The sequence below is a fragment of the Dryobates pubescens genome, chromosome Z (assembly GCF_014839835.1).
Source record: "Dryobates pubescens isolate bDryPub1 chromosome Z, bDryPub1.pri, whole genome shotgun sequence".
Lineage (NCBI taxonomy): Eukaryota > Metazoa > Chordata > Aves > Piciformes > Picidae > Dryobates > Dryobates pubescens.
The window spans coordinates 110,844,624-110,859,591 of record NC_071657.1 but is presented as its reverse complement, the minus strand read 5'-3'; the positions used below and the strand labels follow the sequence as shown (position 1 = coordinate 110,859,591).

Below are 14,968 nucleotides of genomic sequence, written 5' to 3'. Positions count from 1 at the left end.
AGCTGCAGGACCTTGCACTTGGTCTTGTTGAACCTCATGAGGTTGTAATGGGCCCACCTCTCCAGCGTGTTGAGGTCCCTCTGGATGGCCTCCCTTCCCTCCAGTATGTCTGCTGCACCACACAGCTTGGTATCATCAGCAAACCTGCTGAGGGTGCACTTAATGCCACTGTCAATGTCATCAATAAAAATGTTAAACAAGAGTGGTTCCAGTACTGATCCCTGAGGGACTCCACTTGGACATGGACCCCTTGACAGCCACCCTTTGTGTGTGGCCTTCAAACCCATACTGCACCAGCCTGGAGACCAGGACGTGGTGTGGGACAGTGTCCAAGGCTTTGCTCAGGTCCAGGTAAATGATGACAGTTGCTTGGCATTCATCTATTAATGTTATGACCTTGTCATAGAAGGCCACCAGGTTTGTCAGGCAGGATTTGCCCTTGCTGATTGTACCCAATCATTTCTTTGTTATTCTTCTGCCTCAGCAGTGCCTCCAGGAGGATCTGCTGCATGATCTTACCAGACACAGAGATGAGACTGACTGGCCTGTAGTTCCCTGGGTTGTCCCTCCTTCCCTTCTTGAAAATGGGGTTTATGTTTCCCCTTTTCCAGTCAGTGGGGACCTCCCTGGACTGCCAGGACTTTTGGAATATGATGGAGAGTGGCCTAGCAACCTCATCTGACAGATCCTTCAGCACCTGTGGATGTATCCCATTGAGTCCAATGGACTTGAACACTTTCAGGTTCTTCAGATGATCACAAACCTCATCTTCACTCACCATGGGCAGTTCCTTCTTCCAGCCCCTGCCATTATCTTCCAGTATTCTGGGAGTGTGGCTGGAGCCCTTGCCAGTGAAGACTGAGGTAAAGAAGTCATTAAGAACCTCAGCCTGCTCCATGTCACTCATCATCAGCTCACCTGTTTCCTTTCTGAGGGGGCCACACCTTCCCTAGTCTTCTTTTTACCTTCAATATACCTATAGAAATTTTTACTCTTCCCCTTGATCTCCCTGGCTAGATTTAATTCTAACAGAGCTTTAGCTTTTCTAATCAGGTTTCTTGCTGCTCAGGCAGCTTCCTTATATGTCCCTGATTCCAGCTGTCACAGAATCAAAGAATTAATAAGGTTAGAAAAGATTGTCCAGTCCAACCTATCACCCAACAACTCATGACTAACTAAACCATGGCTTCAAGTGCCACTTCTAATCCTCTTCTGAACACCTTCAGGGGTGGTGACTCCACCACCTCCCTGGGCAGCACATTCCAATGGCCAATCACACTTTCTGTGAAGAACTTTCTCCTCACCTGGAGCCTAAACTTCCCCTGGTGCAGCTTGAGACTGTGTCCTCTTGTTCTGCTGCTGGTTGCCTGGGAGAAGAGACCAACCTCCACCTGGCTACAGCCTCCCTTCAGGTAGTTGTATACAGCAATAAGGTCTCCCCAGAGCCTCCTCTTTTCCAGGCTAAACAACCCCAGCTCCTGTTGAGGAATGGCTTGTAAAGACATGGTTCTATGGAATTATGGTTTGAACAAGAGCATGTAGGCCGCACTCCATCTTGTTATTTACTGCTCCCAGTAAGCTAGTGTGTTGATGCAGCCAGGCCACCGTGGCCTTGTAGCTGTGCTTGCAGCTGCCTGCAAAGGATAAGAAGATACCAAAGCAAGGTCACTACGCCCTTACAGGCGATAACAAGTAAAGAAGAATGTAAAACAGAATTCTTGTGATTATCTCATCAGGATGGGAAAGCAGGATGTTTAACCGCAGAAGGTGGGATCGGCAGCTAGACTACTGTATATAAGAAGTGTCTGATGCTCAATAAAGTTGGATTTCGTGGATCATATTGATCGTTGCCGACCCCTTCTTGCGGCAAGTGGCGCCTGGAACAGGGACCCCACAGAGAGGGTTCGACCGGGACCCCACAGAGAGGGTCCGACCCCACAGAGAGGGTCATAGACTCACAGAGAAGTCTGAAGGTTCCTTGAGGGTTCGACCCCACAGAGAGGGTCATAGACTCACAGAGAAGTCTGAAGGTTCCTCGAGGGTTAAGTGTACGGTCGTGAGCGCGGAGGCAAGAAGTACCGGCCCGGGATAGCAGTACCGGAGGCTGTTCGTTGACCCACGGAGAGGCAGAGAGTTCGTTGACCCACAGAGAGGCAGCGAGACGACAGCCTGGGAGCCGAAGACGTTGTAACCTGGAACTGCTTGGGAACTGTGCGCACAGGTACTAATGTATGATGGATAGGCAGGCAACGTGTGATTTACTTAAGTGCTTTTTAGAAAAGCGGGGCTCTAAGTTAGATGTTAAAAAGGAATTGGAGCCTTTGTTGGAATGTGCTGAGAAGTTGGGGTATTTCGGGGATCCCAACGATGTTTTTGATAGACTACGGTGGAAGGAATTAGGACAAGATTTATGGATGAAAAGTATAGACGATGATAAGGCTGCTAAGAAGAACAGTAAGCCATGGAGAGTGGTTATGGTAACATTCGATCAGCATGCTGCAGAACAAAAAGCTGCTATTCAGGCACTGCAAAAATTATCGGCGGGCCGACGGCAGCTTGGGCGGGCCAGTATCGGCGGGCCCGAGTTAAAGGATCGGTGAGCTAGACTTGGCGGGCCGACGGCAAACTCGGGCGGGCCGGCATCGGCGGGCCTGAGGAAAGGAGCGGCTGACACTGACGGGTAACAGCTCGCGGCAGTGCAGTTCACGGACGTCGGTGAATATGGAAGGAGAGGCAGCGCTCTCCTTATTGCAATGCTTTTTAGAAAAGCGTAAGGCGCAGATATCGCCCGAAGTAATTCCTGGGCTTGTGGCCCATGGATCCGCTTTTAGGGTATTTCCCGAGCGGAGATAGTTATTTTGATGAAACTTGTTTGGACTATGGAAACAGACTGTGGGACTGGGTCACTATCAAGCTGCAAAAGCCGTGGCGAGAATGCATAAACTGTATTAAGAAATATCAACTAGAACAGCGAATGGCTGCTGCAGTTACAGCAAAGTTCTATCTGAGTTGCAGCCGGACGATGTGTTTCAAAGTATCGACCGATCGACCGGGGCCGCCCCCGATACATCTTCGGCGGCCACATCGCGTTTTGCTAGCCAGCACTACTGTCTGCACCCAGCGGGGAAAAAGCCGAGAGAAGGCAGCTCAGTGCGTTCGATCTCGTTCATCAGCACCTTCCTCTGATATCGCCAGCGAGGGCTCGGATTCGGAGACAACAACACCGCCAGCGAGGAGTTCAAGCAGCGTCGACTTTGTTTTACGGCCCCTCTGAGAAACAGCGGAGCGCTTGGGGGCTCGCGGTGACGGCGTTCTTACCACCGCACCCCGCCCGCGATGGCTCCGACCAAGGCAGTACCGACTGACGCACCACTGATACCGGCACTGACAGCAGCGGCAGCCCAGCGGCGGCCGCTTGCCCGGCCCCCACCTTTTCCCCCGCAGAGGCTCGCACCAGCGACCCCCCTTCCCAGCGGCTTCAGCCGCGACTCTGCTCTGATTTAAAGCAACAGTGCTAATTTTCTCATTCCTGGTTGTAATGTCTTTCAGAGATTTGCTATTTAGAGTTTTGCTAAGCTTTTGTAATAAGAATGATGAACGGTACGCATTTGGTACTTGTGGGTGGTTAATACATAGCGATTGTGCTAAGGTATGAAGATTTGTTATTTAGAGTTTTGCTAAGTTTTGTAATAAGAATAATGAATAGTAAGCATTTGGTATTCACAGGTACTTAGTACATAGTAATTGTAGCAAGGTATACCTACTTAGTAATGAGTTCAAATTATAAGATTTCTTTTCGGTTCGAACCTTCTTAGTTGTGTGCCTTGGCATTTCAAAGGAGCTCCATGTAATATTGTAATAATGTTAAGGTTTGTAGTGAATAGGTATTCATTTTCTAAGGTATTCTTTAGCTAATGTAAGGTTTTTAGATTTCTTTCTTAGACATAGACTACAAAAAAAAAAAAAAAAAAAAAAAAGGTGTGAAAAAAAAAGGGGGTAACAAGTGCAAAGAACAAAAAATTTTAAAATGGTAAACAAAAAGGTGACAAGTGCAAAGAAAAAGTTTAAACACACGAAAAATAACAGGTACAAAAACTCTGGATACAAAAAATAGAGTACTAAATAACAGAATAAAGTACTGAATACCAGAATAATAAACAAGAAGAGCAACAATAAAAAAAGGAATATTAAAAACAAAATATGACAAGCTAAAAAATCATAAGGATTGCTGACAAAATAGCTGTTAACAAAAATGTAAGGATTGCTAGTAATAAATAAAAAATAAGGATTATCAAGACTACTAGATTAAAACAGAAATTCTATTAAAAAAAAAAAGGAAGACGTCAAGAAAGTTAAAATGCACAATAATAATAAAAGGAATTAATAGAAAAGCAGGTTACAAAATATAATAAAAAAGCAAAGATACAAAATGAAAATAGAAAATAGATTAAATGAACTAAACATGCAAAAAAAAAAAATTGAAGTATATAAGATCAAATAAAATAAAGGATTAAATACTGGATTAGAAAAAAAAAAAGGGGTTAAAATAAAAGGTGATTAGAATAACAAATTAAAATACAGATTGAAAGTTACAATGACAAAATGCAAATGGTAATTAGGAAAGTAAACAAGAGATAAATTTTAAAAACAAATGACAAGTAGGTCGCCTCAAGCTTTCTTTCCTGCTACCTGTGATGATCGCAATAAACAACAGCAGAGGAATCAAGACCATGAGGACACAGCATTGCCTATGAAGCTGAACATCGATCAGCTGGGATCACAAACGCCATTCAGAAGAATGTACCATGGCGCCATGTGAATTAGGACTGAATATTATGGTTGTTGGATAACTTTGTCTTCTCTCTTGTTAACTAGGGATAAAGTTTCATCTTTACATTTCGCCAAACAAAAAAAGGGGGGGGGGAAAGAAAGAATACCCCCACAGCAGAAAAAATTAGCTCATGGTAACCCTAGAGATGCTGTAACCCTAGAAACATCAACCCTAGAAGTGCTGTAACCCTCTCACCACAAGACACACAGCACAACTGTCATGAAAATGACAGTCAGCAAACCTGCCTAGCAGTGACCTCAACGACTGTCATGATGACCCAAGATGTCAACAGAAAGCATCTAACTTCTAACTGAGTGTCATGACTGCTTAACTGTTGTGTGAATGTGAAGAGATCAGAATTACTAGGATGAGCAAAAACACCTTATTTTGTATAATTTTATATTGGGCAAGCAATGAAGCTCTTTTTGCTCTTGCTGTTTTCCTGCAGATTTCTGTCTGTGAAGCTAGAGCCTGGCCAGATCTACCTTTACAGATTAAAGAAATCTTGCTGCCATTAAGCAGTTGATGATTTTTGACCATCCTAGAGAAAATAAAAATGCAACATACCCCTAAAGCAGATTGTAAAAGATAGTGCTAAGGATTGCATTTGTGTCTTAATCTCTGTGTGCAATGTGTTCAGGCATAATCAAGACTTCTCTGTCAATAAGTGAAATGTAAAGATTGGAACTATTAAGATCTCAGTTCTTCTTTACAATGTCTGTTATCTTTGACCATGTGTTATGCCAACGCTGTTAGAATATTCTAACCAGTTCAACTTAAGCACCGTGTCTTGTATGAGTGACATGGGCCAACATGACAGGCAGTAACAAATTTTGTTTGAGCTTATAGACAGTGGGTTATACAATTGATAGAAGTTTTAAGGTTTTTAGGTATCATTGTATTAGTTTTGATTATTGATAAGCCTGAATGTATTGTGTAGAGTTATATAAGGCCTTATTTGTATTAAAGAAAACGGGGGAATTGTTGAGGAATGGCTTGTAAAGACATGGTTCTATGGAATTATGGTTTGAACAAGAGCATGTAGGCCGCACTCCATCTTGTTATTTACTGCTCCCAGTAAGCTAGTGTGTTGATGCAGCCAGGCCACCGTGGCCTTGTAGCTGTGCTTGCAGCTGCCTGCAAAGGATAAGAAGATACCAAAGCAAGGTCACTACGCCCTTACAGGCGATAACAAGTAAAGAAGAATGTAAAACAGAATTCTTGTGATTATCTCATCAGGATGGGAAAGCAGGATGTTTAACCGCAGAAGGTGGGATCGGCAGCTAGACTACTGTATATAAGAAGTGTCTGATGCTCAATAAAGTTGGATTTCGTGGATCATATTGATCGTTGCCGACCCCTTCTTGCGGCAAGCTCCCTCAGCCTCTCCTCATAGGGCTTGTGCTCCAGACCTCTCACCAGCTTTGTTGCCCTTCTCTGGACATGTTTAAGCAACTAACTCAGTTTAGGAAAGATGTTGAGTTGCTGGAACAAGCTGAAGTCTGCTCTCCAGAAGTCCAAAGTAAGGGTTCTGTTATTGCTCCTCCTTATTTCCCTGCATATTGAAAACTCCACTATGTCATGGTCACTGCACCCTAGACAGCCTCCCACCAGTCCTTCTCTATTTGAGAACAGTAGGCCAAGCAGGGCCTGACCCCTGGTAGGCTCACTTAGCAGATGCATCAAGAAGCTGTCCTCCATACACTCTAGGAACCTTCTGGACTGCCTCCTCTCTGCTGAGTTAAGTTCCCAGCAGATGTCTGGCAGGTTGAAGTCACCCACAAGGACAAGGTCTGATGATCTTGAGACAGCCTCCAATTGCTAATAGAATATTTCATCAACCTCTTCATCCTGGTTGGGTGGTCTATAACAGACTCCAACCAGGATGCCAGTTTTGTTAGCCCTCCCTCTGATTTTAACCCACAGACACTCAATCCTTTCATCCTCAACCTCAAATTCTTTGACATCTAGAGATTCCCTAATATACAGGGCCACCCCTCCTCCTCTTCTTCCTTGCCTGTCTTGCCTAAAGAGCTTGTAACCAACCAGTGCAGTACTCCAATTGTGTGAATCATCCCACCATGTTTCTCTAAAGGCAACTGCATCATAGTTTTCCTGGTGAACCATGACTTCCAGCTCCTCTTGTTTATTACCCATACTGCATGCTTCCCACATACATGCACTTCAGCTGGGCTGCTGATTTCTCAACTAACTCTAGTTTAAGTCCATCTCTCTTCTTTCCTGTCCTCTCTTCCACTCCTTGTAGAGTTTCTTTTTGTGTGCCAACATGTCCAGGAACTCCTTGCTCATCCAGGCAGGTCTCCTAGCATTCTTTCCTGCTTTCCTCTTTGTGGGTATACTTTGCTCCTGGGCATGGAGAAGGTGATCCTTGAATACTGACCAGCTGTCCTGGGCCCCTCTTCCCTCTTGGGCTTTGTCCAGTAGATCCCTGAAGTGCTCAAAGTCTGCATGCCTAAAATCCCAGGTTGCAAGCTTGGGTTATGTCCTTGTAGTTGCCCTGAGGATCTTAAATTCTATTGCTTCATGGTCACTGCAGCCAAGGTTATCCCCGAGTCTCACACTGGTGACCAGCCCTTCCCTATTGGTGAGAACAAGGTCCAGCATAGCACCTTTTCTTGTTGGTTCCTCTACTATTTGGAGGAAGTTGTCATCATCTATCCCTTCCAGGAACATCCTGGAATGCTGGTACCTAGCTGTGTTGTCCCTCCAGCAGATGTCAGGATGGTTGAAATCCCCTACGAGGACCAGAGCCTGTGAACATGAAGCCACTTCTATTTGCCTGTGAGTGCCTCATCTGCTTGGTTCTGCTGGTAGCAGACCTCTACAGTAACATGACCTTCCCCTGTCTTCCACTTAATCTTCACCCATATGGTCTCAACCAGCTCATCATCCTTGCCCAGGTGGAGCTTCACCTTGGTCTTTTTCCTTGTCTTGTGCAAGTCTTTTTCCTTATGTGAGGCAGCTTCAATACTTTGTTGTCTGTAAAAACTGATGTTTAGATATTCTGAAATACTGGCATTCAAAAGATAAGAAGTCAAAATATTATCTTCTCTGTTTTGCTTTATCATTCTAATTATATAAGCTGTAAAATAGTTCCCCAAACAGTCATAGTTCATGTGCAAACTATAGCTTTATGTAGTAGCAATTTAGGCAGAGTAGTAGAGTCTGTTTTAAGCTTGTGATAACTGTATGCCACAATTCATCCAGTCATGTTTTTAATAGTGTTAAATCAGGTAAATTACATGTAAAAATATAATTTTTAAATGTCTATTTAAAAAGTTTGCTCAAATAGTTCTTTAGCAGCAAGATACAGTGCTTGTATCCATTGTTGTGATTTGTGGATTGGATACCTGACGACTATGCTGCTGACTAGAACCTAGTATCATTTTTGTGAGCATCTTCAATCAGTGTTCCCTGATAAACTCCCCAGTTGCCTTTTACTTCTGATATCTGAAAGGAAGGTAAATATTTATTTTGTAGTAATGATCTGTTTGCTTCAGATGAGGATCAGTTCCATACTGTGTACAAGAATTAAAGGTTTGTATCACTGTAATTATTTCAAACAGATGAAATCTTATTCATAGAAAGATGATGCAAAAGGAAAATGTAAATGCTAGCATGGCTCAGGCTTGTTTAGATGACCTTTTCAGTTGTATGCTGACATACTGATTTTGTTTGTTCAGTTATAGCTGCTCTCTTTTGTTCATAACAAATGTCTTTTACAGTATTATAGAATCACAGAGTCATGGAATGTTGGAGGTTGGAGGGTATCTCAGGATAGTCCAATCTCACTGCTAAAGCAGGTTCACCTAGATCAGGTTGCACAGGAACTTGTCCAGGCAGAATTTTAGTATCTCTGGAGAAGGAGATCAAAACTTCTCTGGGCAGCCTCTTCCAGAGCTCCATCTTCCTCAGAGTAAAGAACTTTTTCCTTATGTTTAGGAACCTGTGTTCTATTTTGTCCCCGTTGCCCCTTGTTCTATCACTGGGCACCACTGAAGAGTCTGGCACCATCCTCTTGAAATCTACCCTTTAGATATTTATAAGCATTGATAAGATACCCTCTTGATCTCCAGGCTAAAAAACTCCAGTCTCTCAGCCTCTCCTTGTAAGAGAGATGCTTCAGTCCCCTCATCATCTTTGTAGCCCTGTATTGAACTCTCTGTAGTAGCTCCCTACCTCTTGAACTGGGGACTCCAAAATTGGTTGCAGTACTCCAGATGTGACCTCAGCAGGGCAGAGTAGAGTTGGGGGGAGAACCTACCTCAACCTGCTGATCAGAGTCTTCTTAATGCATTAACCTTCTTAGTCACAAGACCACATTACTGGCTCATGGTTAAGTTTTGTACCAGCCCTCCAAGTCCCTCTTCATGGACCTGCTTTCCAGCCTGGTCAGGCCCTAATCTGTACTGATGCATGTGGTCATTCCTCCCCAGGTGCTTGCCCTTGTTGAACTTCATTAGGTTCCCTTCTACCTGTCTCTCTAGCCTGTCTAGGTCTTGCTGAATGGCAGTGCAGCCTGATGGTGTGTCAGCCACTCCTCCCAGTTTTTTATTATCAGCAAACTTGCTGAGAATATACACTTCATTGAGGTCGCTGATGAATATGTTGGACAAGACTGGATCCAGCACTGATGCAGCCACTGCTGCTAGCTACAGGCCTCCAACTAGGCTCTGCACTGCTGATCATAAACCTCTGATCTCCATCATTCAGCCAGTTTTCAGTCCACCTATTCTACCACCCTACATGAAGCTGCATAAAGTCATGGGCTCAAGTGCTTTATGTTCTGTGTTCCTCTCATCATCTTGGCAGAAATGTTTTCTATGAGCCAAATCTGTATTCTTCAGTCCTCTCTGAAATTGTCAGAAACCAAATAAACTGCTTTGGGATAGCACTGAGAAATGTTAACAATCTGCATATCTGTGGCAATGTAAAGGCTCTATGAATCTTTATATTTCTGTGGTGATGTAAAGTGTTAATGTTTTATTTTTGTCTTAATGGTCCTTTTTATAGCACCAAATTACTGGTCAAATGAGAGTGAAACCCATAGAATGTGGCCCTGTTCTGCCAAAGGACTGAGAAAATGGCTTCTGAGAGCTATATTCCTATTTTTATGTGAAATGTGTTCCATGTGCAAGCTGGAATTCCTTTCTCACATAGATCTGGAATTTTAGAATCAAGCTGAATTCTCTTCCTCCTCTACATCATCTTCAGGAACAGAAACAGCTCTCCAATCAATGCACTCACTCTCTGACAGTTTTCCTATTGCTTTTGATGGGTTTGGGTAGTTAGAATAAATCTGAACACTTGTGCAGAAAGGAATAAGCTCTGAGTTGCCTTCAGTTGTGTTGGCTTTGTTTGGGATAAAGAGAGCTGTTTCATAGTTTGTATTTGTTACTGGAGCCAACTATTAGATTGTGAATGGATAAAGAAAAGCAAGCTGTGGAACACAGTGCTGTGACTTTCTTCAATGTAATTCTCAGTGGATTTTGTTACTAAAACACTTTGAATAAATTATTTTAGTGCTCCCAACTAGTAGAGTCTCTGTGAAGCTTTAAAAAAAGATGTTGTGGCTGATGATTACATGCAGTTTTAATTACTTTGTTGTTTTGAGTGCATATACATTCTTACATCAGTGAATTCTCAAGTGAGGTAGAACTTTTTGTATTCAGTAATTGAAATCTGAACAAAAATGCTGCATAAAATCTGTCAAATGTACAGTCCAGTCATGACACTTGATGACATGGTTCTCAGGATGAAGAAAATAATTTGTGTATCTTTAGTAGAAATAAGACCCAGCCCTGCCCCTATCTACTAGTGTGTTCTGAAGCGTCAAACCCCAAAACATGCCCTAGCCCAGACAATGGGCTAAGCACGTGCAAATGTGCTAACCTGGACAGTTCCTGGGGTCCAGATAGTCAAGGCAAATGTATAGCACGTGTGATTAACCTTGTAAGCACCTGTGAACGTGCAAACCTGGACACTTCCTGAGGTCCAGATAAACATGTAGCATGTGTAATTAACTTTGTGACACAGCTGTGAACTGTGTGTGCCCCTGGCCATGTTTGGATATGCCCCATCCTATAGGTTCAGTTATCAGGTTTCTCTGTTACCAAAGGGCATTGTCCTGGGACAGTATTTAAACCAGATGAGAAGGTAGGCAACTTGCCTTGTCCTCACCCAGACAGCAAGAGCCAAATGCTGCTGGAGCAGCAGCTGAAAAATGTGGAGAAAGAAACTAGAAAGTCACAAAACTATGGTTCAGGAAGACATTTTAGGCTAGACAAACATTCATATTTTAGGCATCTACAACAGCGATAAGTTTTACTTTGTCATAATGCATAAGAGCATCTATATTTAACAGAAGCCTGCTCCTGTTAGAGTTCATGGGAAATCTCTGTAATTGCAGTAGAAGGAACAGGCCAGTGTTTGATACAAAACTGCATCATGTAGTGTACTTCATTTTGAACTCCTGCAGTTCCAATCACAGAGCTACAGTTTGTGCAGCTTTATATTTGTTTGAGGATGATGTGTGTAAGCTATAATGTCTTGAGGGGTTTGGCACTTAATTCCTCCTGCTAAAAGGCACGTGAGGAATTTTATGTCTATACTAGAAAGATTTAAAAAGTAATACAGTGACATAAAGCTTCCTACATTTTCCATTTTGAAGTTCAGTTGTAGCAATAGCAAAGTCATTGTTAGATTTAAAGGCTTCTGTTTAATATCAAGAGTGCCTGTGAGTGTGTGTATTTATGTATTTTAAATTTAAGATAAGGAAAAAAAATAACAGTTGAGAGTTAAAATTTGTCTTCCACGCAACTTTGTATTGAAAACTGTAGCACAGAATTATTTTTGTTTGGACTCTCCAATTAGATAGCCACACTGGACCAGCTGCATGTTGAAGGCAAGCCTAAATATTTATAAATTATATTGGAATCTGGAATCCCTAAACACAAGAATTATTTAGAGCAGTGACTCTGTAGCCCTACCAAACCCTACACCTACTTTGTTTGGGGCCTTAAAGGCATCATAGTGACTTAAAATTAGATTTCCTGGAAGGTGAATGAAAGCAGGTAGGCACCAGCACCACTTGGCAGGTTTTTGTCATCTTACTGTAGAGTACCATTAAAATTAAAAAAAAGGAAAGAGGCAGGAGCAGTAAATTACTATGAAAAGTGCATTGTCCAGTTCTCTGCTAAAGTTCTGTGGTTAGAAGAAAAAGACATTCCTCACTTAAGTCCATTAAAAAGCCCCTTATAGCATCATGTCTTTCTCTACTGTAGAGGTGAGCCCTCCTCCCTAATATAAGAAATATCTGCCACTTTGCCAAAGCCAAATACCTGTGACATCTGAGGTGGATGTTGCAACAAGCCATATGTTAAAATAATCTATTATTATGATGTTGACTTTATTATTTTGTCTTAATTATAATATATTTTAAATTACTTTTTTTCCCTTTCTTCTTTTCCTGCAGATCAAGGAATGGCTCTGTTTAAACTGCCAGATGCAAAGAGCATTAGGTGGTGACTTAGCACCTAGTCATGGTCCTGGACCGCAGTCATCTCTACCCAAACAGAAGACACCTGTTCCAGCTTCAACAGCTAAACCACCTCCCCAGCCACAGCCAGTTCAAAAGAAAGATGCTTCTCCAAAGCCTGATCCTTCACAGCCAGCAGAACTGAAAAAAACCCAACCACAGAAAAAGCAGCCATCCTTGCCTGGGTCTACCCCTGTAAAATCAAAGCAACCTCATGGTGAGCCTACTGAGATCTCCCAGCAAACAGATACTGCTCCAAAGCCTGAACAGGCCAAGACAGCACAGACTGAAGATAAGCAAAAACAACCCAGTACACAGAAGCCTGCAGTGGATGCTGGGTCTGCCTCTGCAGCACCAGGGCCAAAACAGGATTCAGCTGGTCCCAGACCTCCACCAACTCAACAGAAAGTGGCAGATTCCCCAAAGCCAGATTTAGCCAAGCCATCACAGGACACACATCCAGCTGAGGATAAACCAGATTCCAAACCCCTTCCACAAGTGTCTCGACAGAAGTCAGATCCCAAGCTTGCATCTCAGCCCGGGGCTAGACCAGATGCTAAAACTCAAAAGCCTGTCGAGCCAACGCAAACAAATGATGATTCGAAGAAATTACAAACAAAACCAGCCCCAAAGCCTGATACCAAATCAGCTCCTAAGGGCCCACAAGCAGGGACAGGTCCCAAGCCAGCACCAGCACAGCCGGTGCCTCAACCTCAGCCTCCTCAGAAGGCTCCTGAGCAATCAAGGCGCTTCAGCCTTAATCTGGGAGGCATCACAGATGCCCCTAAGCCTCAGCCTACAACACCACAAGAAACAGTTACTGGGAAACTTTTTGGATTTGGAGCTTCAATATTCAGCCAGGCCTCGAATTTAATTTCCACAGCAGGTCAGCCAGGGTCTCAGATACCAGCCCCTGCTACACCTGGTCCTGCAGCAAAGCAGCCCCAGCCTCCAGCCTCTCCGGCAGCCACCAAAGAGGCTGGTCTGTCCCAGCCTCTTTCAAAAGCTGTCCCTGTAAAGAAAGAAGCCAAGCCTGTTACCACTGAAAAATCAGAGCCATCAAAAGCAGATAGTGGTTTAACAACTAAAAGAGCTGATTTAGAGAAGAAACCTGCTTTGGCTAAAGATAGCAAGCCTCAGGCTGCTGAAGCTAAGAAACCTGCTGGGGTATTGGAACTGGAGAAAGCCAGCCAGCCTGAAGTGTCCTGTCCCCTTTGTAAAACTGGACTAAATATTGGTTCTACTGATCCCCCCAACTTTAATACGTGTACAGAGTGCAAGAAAGTTGTGTGCAATCTCTGTGGATTTAACCCCATGCCACACATAGCTGAGGTAAGTTGATGGAATCTGTGCTTACCCTGTGTTTTCACTTGCAGGCTTCCTGTGCTGGATTGTTTTCTGGAATATATTATCATTTGACAGATAGTTGTCCTACCATAACAAGCACATTTTATCTAATTTATGAATATGTTGTTTACTGTCTTTTTGATGATTTAAGACAGAAAGAAAGGTGTGGAAACACAGGAGGATTGATCAGTGATTCAAATCTAGGATTTAATTTTGCTTGTGCAGTGACCCACAGCCATCCTCCTCCTCCCATCCCCCACCTCCCCTCCCCCCGCCCCAGATACTTTTTCTGGTTTTAAATGTGAAAAATACATATGACTTTCTCCAGGGGCACTCCATTATGCCTGCACAGAAACAAGATGTGTCAGTTCCGGTGAAACACAATGATAAAATGACAAATAAGCAAGAATTGGACATCTTCAGAGTTCACTTAGGCATGGTGGTGTGGAATTGCCTTCTGGTGTGCAGACTTGTACTCCCTCTATTTCTTCTGTTTAAGATGAGAAGGCTGGTATTCTGTTTCTTGTTTTCCATCACTACTATTGCTAGAGGATTCTCTGTTTCCATAGAGAATATACAGAGCTTGAAAGACCTGGTTTTCTGTAGGCCAGTTTCCTCATGCCTTTCTTCATCTCTGTTTTCTCCCCCATTGTCTTTTTCCATATGCTATATGTTTCCATCTCTTTCTACATTTTTGCATCCCATATATTATTTTTTTAATAGTTTTTGGTGAAAATTGGCAGACTGCTTTTTCTTGTCAACAGAAGGTAGTTTGATGTGCTTTTCGTAAAGATGGGAGACAGAAGAGGAGAGAGCTCTTCCTTTCCTCTCCTGAATGAGCTGTCAAAGACTGGATTTAACCTCAGCTGTTGTCCCTCTATACACCATGTATAGTATATATCTACTTCATTACAGAAACATGATGATAAACAAATAGTTTATGCATACTAGCAAGCTCTTTTCTTCCACCAAACTTTTCTAACATGTTGTGTACAGCCTTGGAGGCTTTATTTACTTGTCTCATTATTTGGGGAGCTTAGGAAGGAAAAATAGAAGTGCTTTCTAAAATAGGTGTTTCCACTGTTTTTGTTTTACTTAATTCTTTTATTCCTAAATTCTGCATTCAAACAAACAAACAAAAAAATAATTCCAGAAGGCTACATTTCTTTTTGGCCCCAGAAAGTGTTTTATATGAACAAACATAACTGGTATTTTACAGTCTTACTTTGGGG

General features: G+C 42.9%; 1 protein-coding gene across 1 annotated transcript in view; it reads left to right on the top strand.

The window, feature by feature from the left end:
• PCLO (piccolo presynaptic cytomatrix protein) overlaps window positions 1–14,968 on the top strand; it is a 325,623-nt gene that overhangs the window by 16,126 nt on the left and 294,529 nt on the right. Inside the window, exon 3 of the mRNA XM_054178010.1 lies at window positions 12,327–13,721. Coding sequence (XP_054033985.1) covers window positions 12,327–13,721 — 1,395 coding nt within the window. The remainder of the gene's footprint in view (window positions 1–12,326; window positions 13,722–14,968) is intronic.